We start from the raw sequence: 15,591 nt of genomic DNA on the forward strand, positions 1-15,591 counted from the left end.
CCACATACATCGCAGCACCTCAGTAAGTGGACGTAATTTATTGGTTTTATATCTAAATATTCTCTGTCTTTCAGGGGGCGCCTATTTTTCAACTCATTTTTTCCTTCCGAATCATTTAGTAGAGATAAAGTGCATGTCTGTGCTTTATGTATCAGATGAGTGGCAGGACTTGGCGAATGTGAATTCCTTTGCCAATATCAGAACTTGTAAGTAAATCTCTCTATCAAAATAGAGTGTATTTTATTTTAGTTTTTTCAGTTGGTGTCACAGAAAACTTCACAGCCAGTGACAGTCTCTTTACATACAGATTAAAGCGCAGGGCAATGCGGTCTTAAGCAGCACATCTTTTGTGTACATTTGATGGATACAATTAAAGTGTTTAAGCTGAGGTACTGACTTGCCCACTATAGTACATTAAGAGCAATTCATTGGATAAGTCTGGGGAAGAATGACTGAACATATGGAATCTTGGAGACTTGAGAAGTAGGAGGTTTTCATTGTTTTATTGCAGGAGTTTAACATAGGTTAGGGAGAAGAGATGGGAGCTGAAAATAGCTATGGAAACAGCTCGATGCAGAAGGTCTTGGAAGCTGGGGGCATGTAGAGAAGGGTCTAATAGGTTTTAGGTACAGGCAACTAGAGAGGCAGAGGTCTATTATCTTTGGAAATTGGGCTGCAGAAATGAAGGAGAACCTGGCAATTGAGGGTGATGAACGTGAACATGGAAAATTAGTACAGGATTCTGAAACAATCAGGAAGTCACAGTAGGTTTCCAAGGTCAGGGTGATGGTCCCATTTCTGAGCATGGTCATGGAGAAACTAGTCATGCAAGCTGGCTAGAGTGTAAGGAGCGGTGAGTTAGGGGAGATTAACGGAGCGGGCAGGAAAGTAAGGATGAGAGGAGACTTGTGAGGTTTCAGTAAAAGCTGGAAAATGTAACTCATAGGATAGATTTTTGAAAACTTTTTTTTGGCAATTGAAAACTTAAAACCCTGGGGATTTGGGAAAACTATGATAAAGATATGGAAGGAAATAGTGAGAGAGGCATCAGACACCAACAGGCACTGAGCCCACGGTTATTGATGATGATGTTAAAGATAGAAGTAGGAGAGTTATTTTATACCTTCAGAGTGTATTTTCTGTAAGTACAGCTGGGTAATTGATCTATAGCAGTAACTACACTAAGCTGGTGATCTGAGCCTTCATGTTTTTCAGTGTACTGATATTTAATTTGCTAAGTGAATAGCATCCCCAACTCTTTATCAAGCTACTTACACACCAGATATGTAACATAGCTGTACTACACATCATCCTAGTTCATCGCGGTGATTTTTTTAACCATTCTTGCTTCATCATGTTCTTTTGCGAAATCATATTTTAAATAATTATTTTCTACTTACACATGCCCTGTATATTTAAAAATATCTTCTTTTTTACACACATACAAAGAGAGAGAGATGAATATAATTAAATTACTGTACAGGGTCTGAAAATTATTCTTACTGAAGTACCCTTAAGACTTGTATTACTGGCTTATATTTTCATGACTTTATTTTGTTTTAGTGTAAGGCCTTTCTTATCTAGCTTTCTAAACTGTAAACTTTTGTCAAACGAGACCAATGCTCTTCAGGCATTGCTTTCACATAGGTCTCCATGGTCTGCTCTTGAAAAAATATTTTAAGAGTCAGATTCTGTTCTCAAGTAACATATATCTGTAAATCACCATTTTGCTGTGTTTTGTCTTAACTAAGTAAATCACTTTCTTTTTAAGAAGAAGTGCTGTCTTTGAAACCCACATTGTAGTAGGAACAACAAGAAGCTCTGTGGTACCTTATAGACTAACCGATATTTTGTAGCATAAGCTTTCATGGGCAAAGACCCGCTTCGTCAGATGCATCTGATGAAGCGGGTCTTTGCCCACGAAAGCTTATGCTCCAAAATATCAGTTAGTCTATAAGGTGCCACAGAGTTTCTTGTTGTTTCTGAAGACACAGACTAACTCAGCTACCTCTCTGGTAACTGTAGTAGGAGGACAGCCTGAGACATAAGCCCTTGAGTCAGAGGCCTGGGGTGAGGCAAGTCCTGCTCGCAGACTTTGGCAACAAACGGGCTAATATTGTAGACGTGTCAGACCAGGTGCCTGCAACCTGCAGCTCTGGAACCACATGCGTCTCTTTAAGGACTTTTTTTGGCTCCCGATGCTATAATACCAAAACCAAAAACCTCTCTGATTATTTTCAGTATTTTGGTGAAGATCTAAAAGTCCAACATGAAACAACTCCTATTTAAATAGCAAACGATATGTGATCTGGAAACGCTGGATAACTCCCCATTTAATATGTGCAGTGCATTGTGGGATATGCGTGCGCTGTTGTTAAAACAGGCGCTAATCAAGTATAGTTTCATGTTATTTATTAAGGGCCGTCTTGTATTTGCATGCACTGCAGCTCTTGAATTACCAGCTCTCCTTCCTCTTGTGGTTGCTGACCCCTGTGCTGGGCACAAAAATACTTTCACAAACGCGTCGTGATATCCAGGGGTACCAGAACATCCCGATAGCAAAGATGGTACAAAAATATCCCCCCAAGGAGAACAGAAACACACCGACCCCTTCTAAAAGGTGAGGTCAGGATGACAGATGGTATTAGAGGTGTGTTGACTGAAGGTACGAGGTGACAGGTAATAACTACCCCGAGCAGGGGGCAGCACGTAACTTGTCTGCATCACAGTATAAAGATGTAATTGTCTTTGTCAAGGTGAGCTGCAGCCATTGTCACAGGCACGCATGTTGCAGAATGCTCGCAGAGCCTGTCAGGTGCTAGTACTGTGTTTTGTCGGCCATGAACCTGGACTGTGGCCTTTGTCCCTTAACAGAAATTGTGGTCATTGGGTGGTTCACTAGAGGTCTGTTATGCCGGCGGTCTGTGCAGAGCTGGGCCAGCACACAGGAGAACACACAAACACAGCTCAGCCACTGAGGCAGGTTGTCTTGTACCGTGGAACCCAATACCCAAATTACAAGAACCTGGGAGCAGAGGCATCTACTTTGGTTTTGGTATAGACAAGACGACACCAACTCTGGAATTCCTGGGTCCAGCCATTTTGGAGGAAATGTGAGCCAAAGATGATTTTTTTTATCCCAAAGCAACCTTCTAATAAATCCTCAAAATACTACTAAATGGGCTCAAAGGGGAATATGCTGTATCATTTCCTGTTCTACATACCGGGATGCTGAAGGATTTTCACCAAACACTGACTCTTGCAGGTCTTCCTCAGTGCCCACACTGGCATCGGATTGCTCTGGGAGTTGGATGGGCTGGGAACATCATCCTGGCAGGAGCTGTGATTGCGCTGGGGGTCTGGGGTGAGTCATTCCAGACCTTATGTTATTGTTGTTACTACTATATTAGCTCCGAAGGCCCCTGTTTTACTGAGTTCTGTACATGTATCTGGTAAGTCAATCCTTTAGCCATTCCCTTAGCGAAGGTTTTAACAGTTTAAATGTGCACCTTGAATGCTTCTGTAATTTCACAATCCCCCTGAGATCTCCTCTTTGATTCCTGTCTGTTTGTGAATGAAATACTTGACGCTTTGGGCCATGTAAGTCAAAACTTCACATTAATGAGATGTAGTTAAGAACTTGATATGTAAAATGTGTGTGATTGGACTAAACCAGCTTCATCACTACATGTGCAGGCAAAAGTGGAATGAATATACATTACAAAGTGTAATGAAAATGATTGTCTCTGTTCCTATCATAAATTTGGCAGACAGTACAGTATTTAATGGATTTTCTATTTTCTAACCTCCTCCCCGCCCCCCCCCCCGCCCCGCAATCCTTATGTAGTAACCAAAGGCTCCCGCCTGGAGGATTTCCAGTCTCAACTGAAAGAAATGCTTTGTGTTTCATCACACAGCAACTCTACAGGTAACCTCACTCTCTCAGAATTGCAGGGTTGGAAGAGACCTCAGGAGGTCATTAGGTCCAACCCTCCATTCAAAGCAGGACAAAGAACCTGTAGGGACGGAGATACCACCACCTCTCTAGTTAACACATTCCAGCTTAGTGAAGCTATCCTCCTAGTGAAATAGTTTTCCCTTGTTTCCAACCTAGATCTCCCACACTGTAACTTGAAATCATTGCTCCTCATTTTCTCACCTGTCACCACTGAAAACAGTCTCTCTCCATCCTCTTTGTAATTCCCCTTCAGGTAGTTAAAAGCTGCCATCAATTCCCCACCTCACACTTCTCTTCTGTAGACTAAATAAGCCTCAATCCCTCAGCCTCTCCTCATAAGTCATGTGCTGCAGCATCCTAAGCATTTTTGTTGTCCTCTGCTGGACTCTCTCCAATGCATCCACATCCTTTTATGAAGTGGCGGGGGCAGAATTGGTCACCATATTCTAGATGTGGCCTCAACTAGTGCCATCAGCAGTGGTAGTGAAAGCCACTTGTGAGAGAATTCTGAACCAAAAAAAAAAACCCTGCAACAAAAAATCAAAACTCCTGTACATAATATTTTAAAAGTCTGCAAAATTCTATACATTTGCCAAAATAGCACCATGTAATCACACCAGTTTCAATTATTTTTGGTCGTTTATTTCATAATAAGGTTCAGCAAGTATGTCTGCAACACCACCGAGAACAAAGAGTCAGGAAGTGTTTTTGGATAAATAAATTCCTTTCTAGGCAGATTAACACAGAACCTCAGTAATAATTCATTTAAACTGCAACACAGGACTGTAGTTGCTAGAAGCAGGGCAAAGCTGAGGGAGCTGGAAGTACCTGCTGGAAAGGAGCCTGGGCGTGAAGCATTAGTGGGTGTGGGTGGGAAAAGCACGGGACAGGTTTTCAAGGGCGGAAAGGGATTTTTAGAGAGCATCCCCCATCCAGACTCTAGCTGAGCCCTAGCCTCTCCCATTCTGTCCGGCACATCTGCCCCTGTCCCCATGTGTCCCTGCACCCCTGTGAATCCTTGCAACTACTGTCCATATGCCCTTCCACTCAAATACCTCCACCCCCAGGTGGTTCTATACACACCCCACCTCTGCCCATGTGTATCTGTGCCCCCCCCACCAGCCATTCTCCGATCCCTGTGCAGCTTTGCACCCCCCTTTGGCCCTGCGCCTCCCTCCCATTCAGCCCCCGCTCCAATTTACTTCTGCCTCTTCTCCTTATGAGTCCATGTGGCCCCCTCAGCAGCTCTACTCTGTCTGTCTTCCCATAGGCCTCGTCTCCTGACCTAGCCCAACAGGCACAATGAAGAACCTTCTGCAGGCTCCTTCTGCTCCTTTGCTGGACAGGAGCTGCAGGTCTATCACTGCAGCTCCCCCTGGTGATGGGCAAAAGGTGGAACCACAGGAATTATTTTCTGCTGGGAAGTTTTGCTCTTCTGCAAACAGAAGAAGCAGCCCTGTGCCACCTTATAGCTTAACAGATATTTTGGAACATGAGCATTCATGGGCAAAGACCCGCTTAGCCACATGCATGAGTGGGGGGTTTCACAGGAGGATTTAAAGAGGAATCTCAGTAAAGGGGAGGGCCAGAGCTGACAAGGTCTATTCAGTCAGGGTGGATGTGGCCCATTATAACGTGGCGGTTTGCTTGTTCTTGTGTCCCATCGCCCTCTCGTGTGCAAAAAGTGGAACTGCAGCGACATTTCATCAGAAGTTTTCTGCACAAAACTACCTTTAAAAATATGCACAGCTCATTAATTATGTGCATGTGCAGTAGCGCAGAATTCGTCCAGCAGGTGTAGGACTCCGTAACAGAGCAGTTCTGCTAGACTCCACACCTCTAACAAAGAGTTTGTGTATTTAATGCTTTATAGCTACTGTGAGCTTCCAGAGAGCATTTAACTGTAACTGAAGTGGGTGTCCAAGATCAGGGCAATGGCTGGTCTTAGTTCAGGTCTGAGAGGCTTAAACACTTGGGTTGTGTCTACATGTGCACGCTACTTTGAAGTAGCAGCGCGAACACAACAAAGGCTACACTTGTTGGGCGCTATTTCGAAGTTGAAATCGACGTTAGCCGACGACACGTCGAAGTCGCTAACCCCATGAGGGGATAGGAATAGCGCCCTACTTCGAAGTTGAACGTCGAAGTAGGGCACGTGTAGGCGATCTGCGTCCCGCAACATCGAAATTGCGGGGTCCGCCATAGTGGCCATCAGCTGAGGGGTTGAGAGACGCTCTCTCTCCAGCCCCTGCGGGGCTCTATGGTCACTTATGGGCCCTTAGCCCATGGTCTATGGTCTATGGGCCCTTAGCCCAGGGCTTCTGGCTGCTGCTGCGGCAGCTGGGGATCCATGCTGCATGCACAGGGTCTGCAACCAGTTGTCGGCTCTGTGGATCTTGTGTTGTTTAGTGCAACTGTGTCTGGGAGGGGCCCTTTAAGGGAGCGGCTTGCTGTTGAGTCCGCCCTGTGACCCTGTCTGCAGCTGTGCCTGGCACCCTTATTTTGATGTGTGCTACTTTGGCGCGTAGACGTTCCCTCGCAGCGCCTATTTCGATGTGGTGCTGCGCAACGTCGAAGTTGAACGTCGACGTTGCCAGCCCTGGAGGACGTGTAGACGTTATTCATCGAAATAGCCTATTTCGATGTCTCTACATCAAAATAAGCTATTTCGATGTAGCGTGAACGTGTAGACGTAGCCTTGGAGTTTTAGGGAGTTTTAGGGACCTGGGGGGGGTTGGATGCCCCTCACAGCAATCTGGCAGAGGACAGTGACACCTGGCCAGTGTTAGTCCAGTTCCCAAGGGAACTGCCAAGACACTCAAACACCTAAATACCAGAGCTCACTCCTGCCCATCCTGGCTCTGCAAAGAACCTCAGTCTTGCCTTGCTAAGAACCCAGCTTTTCCTCAACAAACACAAAGCAGCGAGAGGGATACCCTGGGAGGGATACTGAGTCCGAAGGCTACAGACTCAGTGGTATTTAAAATCTTCAAAACCATTACTGACACCTCCTTTCCCTTCCCCCCACCCCTCCCCCAGAGGGCTCTGAGTGCAAACTCTGCCCCAGGGATTGGGTGTCGCATAGAGGAAAGTGCTATTGGGTCTCTAAGGAAAGGAAACACTGGAATGAGAGCTTTGAAGACTGTAGAGAGAAGTCGTCTCAAATGCTGATGATCCAGGACCAAGAAGAGATGGTAAAGATAATATCAGGTTGACTCTTCAGCTGGAGGGGTGGGTCTATAGCATAGTTTCCCAAACTGGTGGGAGGGGGCGTGAAGAAATTACAGGAGGGGCGCAAAGCAACCCAGCCCCCCCCCATCATTCCCCCCCACCTGAAGAAAGAGCCGGCTTTTGCTTCCGGCTCTCAGCCCGTCATTTTACGTGGGTGACCTGGCACAGCTGCTGTAAAAGCAGGCAGCCAGTGAAGCCCCATGTGGAACTAGCTGCCTGCTGCTAAGATGAGTGAGTGTGGGCTGGGTGGGGGGAGGAAGAGGATGGGATTAGGTGAGAGCCTGGGGGTGCCTGGCTCAGGTGAGGGGGATGGGGATGGTGTAAGAGCAGGGGGCTCGTGGTGCCTGGCTTTGTGGGATGGGAGGGGCTCAAGCGGGCAGCTCATGGGGCTCACCTGGCCGGCTGGCTTGTGGAACTCGCGGTGCTTGGGAAGCTGGCCCCGGCATCGCAGGGTTCAGGCATCTTGGGCTGGCGGCTGGTCCTGGCAGTGTGGGGCTTGGGCGGCTCAGGCTGGTGGGTGGGTGGCTGGCCCCAGCAACACAGGGCTCAGGCAGCTTGGACTGGCAGGCAGGTGGCTGGCCCCAGCAATGTGGGACTCAGGCAGCTGGCCCCAGCAGTGTGGGGCTCTGGTGGCTCGGGGTGGCGGGCAGGCGGCTGGACCTGGCAGCATGGGGTTTGGGTGGGCGGCTCAGGCAGCTGGCCCATGCCTGAGGCAGATGGCTGGTGGGTGAGCAGCTGGTCCCAGCAGGGTGGGGTTCAGGCAGACAGTAGGTGGGCTGGCAGCTGGCCTGGGCGGCTAGTGGGTGGCAGGCCCCAGCGGCGCGGGGCTTGGGAGGGTGGCTCTGGCAGCATAGGTCTTAGGCAGGCAGGCAGCTGTCACGGTCAGCTCTGGTGGTCCGCAAGGGGCCAAGAAAAACTATTTGTGCTTGCTTTTGATTTTAGATGACAGGTTTATATCACGCTTTTGTGTTTATTTTAAATTACGAATTGAATTTTTTGTTAAAGAGGGGATGGGATGATGGTAAAGAAGATGGGGGGGTGGAGGCATGAGGATTTCTCAAAAATCAAAAGGTGGGGCATGATGCCAAAAAGTTTGGGATCAACTGGCCTATAGTATAATATAATACAAGCTTTTGCATCAGCCATATGTAAACGTATGGCTGCACACATTGGAGCAGGTTCTATTATGTAACATTTGTATTAAGGCTAAAAAAAAAGCCATTCTTTACACTTCGGACCAGACAGGGAGAATTATAACCAATGCAACTTCCCAGTCTTAAGGGATGGGTGCCTAAGATATTGGTTTTGTACGTGGAATAAAAATTTCTTACAGTGATAGTTCAGGCACAAATGGATTTTTCTTGTAACAACTGTGCAAATCCCTTACTCCTACATGGAGATTTCATTTCCCCACGAGCAGGAGATGCATGTCTGGCTCATGTTCCCAGAGCAGGCTTGCAGATTTTGCCCTGAGGCCCTGAAGGTAAACAGGGTGTATCTGTGCAGGTGCACACAGGGAATTCCAGCAGGTTTTAGTGATTTTTACCCAGTTCCCTCTGCTCTGTGCTTCACAGGATTTCATACAGCATGTTACAGGAGGAAAAACACGTGTCTGGATTGGACTTAGTGTTCCATCCCCTGAGAGGACCTGGATGTGGGTGGATGGCTCCCGATTAAATCAAACCCTGTGAGTGTCGCTTGACATTTAATGTTCATTTTCTAATGTTGGCAGAAAATAGGAGTCCCTCACTTGCAAATCTGAGTGCTTAAAATTAGTCACCACAGTCCTTACCCTTATTTAAAATGTACAAAAGATAATGCGCCATGCCCTATTGGAAATTGAAAGCCATCACTTATGTCATGACTATTTTGCTAGTCTTTAAAGTGCTACTTGACTGCTTTTTGTTTTATGTCATGAGAAAAGTAATTTCCCTTACGAGCTTGGCTTTCACATGTAACTTGGCTTATGGTATACGTTGGATTTTTCTATACCACACTCATCAGAGAATCAAAGCATTAACTTGGTAACCTGAGCATTCTGAGCAGGGAATCCCTGCTCCTTATCACAGGGCAGGGCACAGCAGATTAATTTGTGGGGTCAGGAGAGAGTAGGGAAGAATGAGACTATCCCCTGGGACAATTCAAATGTCAGAAGCTCCTGGCCTCCTGCTCCTGATTATCAGGGCAGGTAAACAACACATGCTGAGTGTAAAATCTTGGAGGACTCCATCTGGAAAAACCTGAACTGGGATATGAAGGCCACAAGGTTTGTGTGGGTTAGTAGCAATCAAAACTTTTATTACAACATGGCGAAGGGGAAAGCCCCTGTTCAGTTTTTGAACTGAAACCACAGTCCAACTTCCCAGGCGGCCCTGTGATAGGGAGTCAAGGCAGTTATCCCATATATTCTGCCTAACTGCTGATAAGGCAAGTTCACAAAGCATGAGGCCACCCTGTTAAATTTCTCCACACAGGTTCCACATGTGTGTATCCATGGCACACAAATACAGATGAATAACTGTCATAGAATTTGTGGCATACAATTAAACCACTGATAACACAATTGTTTTCATTCCACAGATTCCCAATAGCCAGCCGTGTTGAACAGAACATCTGTGGGGTGATCATAAAGGATCAGATTCGTTCTGAAATGTGTGGTGCTCCACTCACCTGGATTTGCCAAAAAGAAACTTTCCCAATATAAACGGTGCCTTTATGTGCATGTGGTGATGGAACTGAAGACGAAAGCATCTGCATTGATAGTCTAACGTGATTTTAAGTGGGTCTGTGTTTCTTTTAATTTTGAGGATTTGTTGCTTTCAAAACATTGTCTGTGCTTTAGTTTCTTAGTTGTTAAGAGATGCTGTTTGGAAGCCCTGAAAAGCCAGCAAGTTTCTGCTTCTTTTGTGTGATGGGGTTCGGGGGTCCCCAAGCACTGCACCCCCATCCGCAGGCAGGAATGACTCTCACTGAGCAGGTAGAACAGGAAGTTTATTAGGCGACAGAGGCAGTTTCTTACAGAAGAGTCAGTGCAGCAATCAGATACAGTCATTCCAACCTGTCCTGGGGAAAGGAGCCCAAGGGGGTGCCCTCAGGGGTGTAGCTTCCCCCCTCACCAGGCTGGCTGCCTTCCAGCTCCCTCTCCCCGCAGCTTCTAACTGCTGTCCTGATTCAAACCCCCCTTGGCTCCTTCCTGCTATTTGTTCAGGGCAGAGGTGTTACCTGCCAGCTTAGGTTACAGCCCCAGGGGTCATCCTTTTTATTAGGTGACAGAGGCCCAGTTTAAAAAACTGTTTCAAAGCCTATAGCAGAGCCAGGCTCAGACACCTCAGTACTGTTTTGGTTTGCTTAAACAAGCAGAGTTGTTTAAGAACTCTTGCTCGTGAGCTAAAATTGTATTACTAGCCTCTAAATCTGTTTGCCCAACATGTGACTTAGTTTCTCAGGTCTGTGTCTGTGTCTTCAGATGAACCATTTTGGTAAACAAATGCCGTTTGTTTACCCCCGCGTGAGATTCTGTGCTACCCAAAGAAATCAGCTGTATATGTTTAGGGGCACTAGTCCCTGAAAATTCAGCTGTAAGTCGTTTGGATGTTATGGGACTCTGTACAGCAGGGGTGGCCAACCCACGGCTTGGGTGTTTTGCTCAAAGAAAAGTGGCTCCTGCTAGTTCGGAGCCATGCACCCAGACTGCTCCTGGTGGCTCTGTGCATGTGCTGGAGGGAGAAGCTTGTGACTGCAGTGGCACCTCCAGAGAGACCCAGTCATTGGGTTAGAGTGCGGGGGGGGGTAGAAGGGCAGGGCAGTGGGTGCCTGGCTCTGTGCGAAGGAGAGGGATTGGGTTAAAGTGGGGAGTTGGTGGTACCTGGCTCTGGGGGGCAGAGGTCAAGGATTGGGTTAGAGCAGGGAGCAGGCAGGTGCCTGGTTCTGGGGAAGAATCAGCATATACCTGGTTTACACTATTATGTGTATGCACTGCAATATTATTTTTACTACTATATTTTGTGTACTATAGCTATAGATTGTGTGTAACTATATACACCATACACACATACTACATTCCTCTTTGCACACAATCCACTGTGATTTCTGTCTGTCTTGTCTGTGGTGTGTGCGCTGGGGGCTACTTGCTGGTTGCCTTAAAGATACTGTGTGCTGAGCTTGCATTTGCTTGGAGAGCCATGTGCTTAGCTTTTTGTTTGAAGGACTGTGTGTTGACACAGGCGGTTGGAAGCGGAGCTTCTTCACAAGGATTTGAAATCTAGACACCACCCCCCGCAATTGGGCAAACCTTAACTTGGGGGAGTGGGGCTATCAAGACACCCAGGGCTATATAAAGCTTGGTAGTCTGCAAACAGTGTTTTGTGGGGGAGTTTTGAATGGGGTTACACACACTTGGCATTCTTTAAAATGGCTTTTAAACAAAACTAAAACCAAAACTACCTGATTCAAATAAAAACCCTATCAAAAGTCTAATGATTGCTGAAGGAAATGCAGGCAGACAGACACCAAGCAGCAGAGTGGAGATTAGCCTGTTTGTTGTCCCCAATGCAGCATTAATGATTACCTGCCCTATGGACAGGTGATGTACGTGTGCATTCAATGCAAGAAGCTCCTGGCCCTCAGAAAGCACGTACAGGCTTTGGAGGCCAGGGTGGATGAACTGGGAGAGTTATGGACAGTACGGAGGTAGGTAGATGAGGCTTTCCATGACACTATTGAACTGCTCCACCTCAGTTCAGACAACCCCTGTGTTGTTGAGGGCGGCAAAAGTCTCAGGGAACTTTGCCAACTTTGTCCACATATCTACTCTGGAGATACCATCACTGGACCTAACCAGGTTATTCACAGAATCACGGGCACATTCTCATGTTCCTCAACTAACATCATATGTGCCAACAATACCCAGAGGCTTTGTTTATAGGACAAATGGTAAACACACTTTGACAAAGACAGAATGGACGCAAAGCAGACATCAAACAGCTCGTAACTCTCAAACTTCTCAGCCAGCACTTTAATGGAGTGGGGCATTCTGTTAATGACCTGAAAGTCTGTGTGTTATTGAAAAGGCACTTAAAGAATCTCCTGCAAAGAGAGAGTGCTGAGGTCCCTTTTGTATTAAAATTCAACACATTAACACATGGTTTGAACCCGGACACCAATTACCTGGGTCATTATAAGGACTCTTTTACACACGTTGTTTTATGTGACTCTTGACTCTCCCCCTTCCCCGCCCCGACTACCCCTCTGCTCTTCCGATTTGCCCACCTTAATTACAATGTTTCTGATTTGTCAACCTTGGTAACTATTTTTGGTTCTCTGCGCCTTAAATATTGAGTCTGTTCTGGTCTGGCTATGGTCTGAAGAAGTGGGTCTGTCCCACAAAAGCTCACTGCCTAATAAATTATGTTGTTAGTCTTTAAAGAGCTACTAGCCTGCTTTTTTGATTTGAAAGTACATAGACTAGCACGGCTATCACTGTTACTATCTGAGATAGGGCAATGCTGGGCAGCATGGAACGTTTTTGCATTAATGTGGGACACAGGACTTGTCAGGGAAACTTGGGATTGTCCCACAGACTGTGGGATGTCTGGCAATCCTATCCATAGTGAGATTCTACTTCCTCTCCATTGCATTTCCCTGTGGATAGCAGAGTGATACGGTTGTTGAAGGATATCAGTGACAACACAGAGGCAGCGGTGAGAACATGCGGGGAGTTGGGAAGTTGGTTTAAAACAAGTAGAGGTACAAGACAAGATCCAATATCGCCAAGTATCTTCATCGCACATCTGGAGAGAGCACAGGACAAGATCAAGGAAGAGATATCTGTGCATGGGAAAAGAATTAACTTGAGGTTCGTGGATGATGTAGTTGTCATTGAGGAAGATGAGGAGAAGCTAGCGAAAATGGTGCGGGAGTTAAACGAAGAAGGGAAGTGGTACAGACTGATTACGAACATCGATAAAACAAAAATAGTGGTATTTGGAGATAAGGAAATAGGAAGGAAGATTAGAGTAGATGAGATTGAACTAGAAAATGTAGAGAAGTTCACATATCTGTGGAGCAACAAAACGTATGATCTAGACTGTAAGAAAGAAATAGCGACTGCAATAGCGAAAGCAAGAGCGAGTTTGAAGGCGATGGATAAGATCTGGAAAAGCAAAGCGATTAGCTTAGGAACAAAGCACAGCGTCTGGAAAATGTGTGTGTTCAGCAGCATGTTGTACAGATGTGAGACACGGGTGATAACGAAAGATTTGAAGAGAGGAATATTGGCGTTCAAAAGGAGTTGTTATAGAAAGATTCCGAGAATAGGATGGATGCAGAAGGTCACCAATGAGGAATTATGTAGAAATATACGGTCGAAAGAGAACCTGACGCAGAAGGTTATAAAATGGAACCGACAACTATATGGGCCTATTTGCAGAATGACAAAGGAACAAAAAATCAAGACCCTGGTATTCACATAATGGACGGTTCGAATAGGAGAGGCAGACCCCACAGAGAATGGATAGACGATGTAGTAGATTGGTGCAGAGCTAGTCTACAGAAACTAAGCCACTCCACACTGGACAGGGAAAGATGGAAAGGAATAGCGTGAGAGGCATCAGACACCAGGAGGCACTGAGGCCACGATTATTGATGATGATCCATTTTCCTGTGCCTTCGTATATGCATCAGGCTTGCTGCAGATCCAGTTTCTCACAGAGTAGCATCTCGAAGAGCTCACGAAGACGTCGCTCACATATGCGCAGCCCCCTTCGCCTAGGACTTTAAACCTGCCATGTAAATCACGGAGCTGGTCAGGAGCAGAATGTTTCTGCCACCACCCGCGTCAGTCACCACCACCTGCATGTGTGTGGATGGTGACGCAGGGATCAGAACTGAAGAAAACGTTTTAAGCGATCCCTGGGCATAGTGAGGATGGCCAGGTAAGCTGGTGGCAAATAAGCAGATTACAGACACACAGTTCTAGCGTATTCTAATTGCGTTCTAATTGCGTAGCTAGAATCAACTTATCTGCCTACTTTTGACCATGTTTAAGGGAAGTTGACGGGAGCTTCGCTCCCACTGACCTCCTGCAGCGGAGACAAAGAAAAAGCTCAAATTGTGGTAGGTGGACTCCAGCTAAATCACGAACGTAGCTGGCGTTGCGTATTCTATATCAACCTGGCCTAAGCTGCAGGCCTGTCTCAAATGAGCATTTCCCTCACTTGTGACTCATCCCCGGGAATGCAAAGGGAAGAATGGACTCACAGCTTCTGGCTTATCGGGGTTCCGTTCACCCACGTCCAGGGCTGGCCGGGTTCTCTTCGGAGGCCAATCCAGTGCTCGACAAGGCCGGCGTAGCGCCTAATGAACTCCTTAACAACAGGACAGCACACATCAGGCTTTGCCAGGCTGCTCAGATCCTGCCGCACGCTGCACTGTGCGGCAGGAAATCTGAGCTGTATAACTAAGGACTTGTCTCCATGTAAGCGTTACAGTGCTTGAGTTACACCAGTATAGTGACAGCATCACAATCCCCAGGAGCCAGGCTGCACACAAATGGGTACAGAGAAGTGACTGTGGGGATGCAGGAAAGGGAATATGCTAGACCACTCCCAGACACCTTCACATTGGCATAACCGCACCTCCGCTATGGCGTACGTCAATGTAACTATTCTGGTACGAAACCAGAAGCAGCACCCTTACAAGAAGGTGCACCCTCTGGTACAGACTACGCTCAGCTTCTCTCTCCTTTTTGGGTGGGGTTTATCCCTTCTACTCTGAGCCCAGAGAATCCATACTGCATGTGCACCCCCAAAGAGAATGGCTTTCATCTCTTCTTTCAGACTCTGCCCTGTCCTGCAGTACCCCAGAGGTTCCTTATCTCCCAGGCTCCCCTCTGCAACAGCAGCTGCCGCCCACAACTATCCTCCTAGCTCCATCACACCAGGGCTTTGCTGATGCTTCTCCCCTCCCTCAGCATCCTCCGGGTCTCGCAGACAAGTGCCAATCACCCTGGCTGGTTGCCAAGAAAACTCAAAACTTGGCAGGAAGTTATAAAGCTGTAGTCTCCAATCAGCTTGCGTCTCACCTGTTCCTTGCGGGTGTCAATCGTGGCCAGGGAAGCATTGAACGAAGAGCAGAAATGCTGGCTAGAATCCCAGTCCTTTTCTTCCTCTGAGAAATAGTAGCACTTCCCTCGGTATCCGACCCACTCGTCTGGGCAGTAGGGGACAATATGGGAGCCCGGGCAGAAGCAAAAAGGGGGGCCAGAGGAGAGGGAAACAGTGGGATCTGGACCAGGGCCAGCAGAAAAGCGTTGATCAGATGAAGACGTTCTGGTGACAAACACTGAAAACAAAACACCACAGGGTTAAGAGGTTGGAGACACACAGAAGAGCCACCAGAAACAA

At 46.9% G+C, this 15,591-nt stretch overlaps 2 protein-coding genes across 2 annotated transcripts in view; one reads left to right on the forward strand and one right to left on the reverse strand.

The window, feature by feature from the left end:
* Nucleotides 1–15,591, reverse strand: part of LOC142024965 (C-type lectin domain family 2 member D-like) — a 40,519-nt gene that overhangs the window by 17,801 nt on the left and 7,127 nt on the right. Inside the window, exons 3-4 of the mRNA XM_075017357.1 lie at nucleotides 15,270–15,529; nucleotides 14,447–14,553 (exon numbers count right to left, since the gene is read on the reverse strand). Coding sequence (XP_074873458.1) covers nucleotides 14,447–14,553; nucleotides 15,270–15,529 — 367 coding nt within the window. The remainder of the gene's footprint in view (nucleotides 1–14,446; nucleotides 14,554–15,269; nucleotides 15,530–15,591) is intronic.
* Nucleotides 1,943–13,794, forward strand: LOC142024981 (killer cell lectin-like receptor subfamily B member 1B allele C). Its single transcript, XM_075017378.1, has 5 exons — nucleotides 1,943–3,364; nucleotides 3,848–3,928; nucleotides 6,998–7,152; nucleotides 8,764–8,876; nucleotides 9,770–13,794. The coding sequence occupies exons 1-5, from the start codon at nucleotides 3,229–3,231 to the stop codon at nucleotides 9,891–9,893; spliced, it is 609 nt and encodes a 202-aa protein (XP_074873479.1). The 5' UTR covers nucleotides 1,943–3,228; the 3' UTR covers nucleotides 9,894–13,794.

This window comes from Carettochelys insculpta, chromosome 22 (genome assembly GCF_033958435.1).
Source record: "Carettochelys insculpta isolate YL-2023 chromosome 22, ASM3395843v1, whole genome shotgun sequence".
Classification (NCBI taxonomy): Eukaryota; Metazoa; Chordata; order Testudines; family Carettochelyidae; genus Carettochelys; species Carettochelys insculpta.

Bases quoted from the DNA above. Each gene is read 5' to 3' on its own strand.
- LOC142024981 (XM_075017378.1), top strand. From the start codon at position 3,229: ATGCTGAAGGATTTTCACCAAACACTGACTCTTGCAGGTCTTCCTCAG. The intron at 3,365-3,847 runs GTGAGTCATTCC...ATCCTTATGTAG, and splicing joins GATTGCGCTGGGGGTCTGGG to TAACCAAAGGCTCCCGCCTG. The intron at 7,153-8,763 runs GTAAAGATAATA...TGTGCTTCACAG, and splicing joins TCCAGGACCAAGAAGAGATG to GATTTCATACAGCATGTTAC.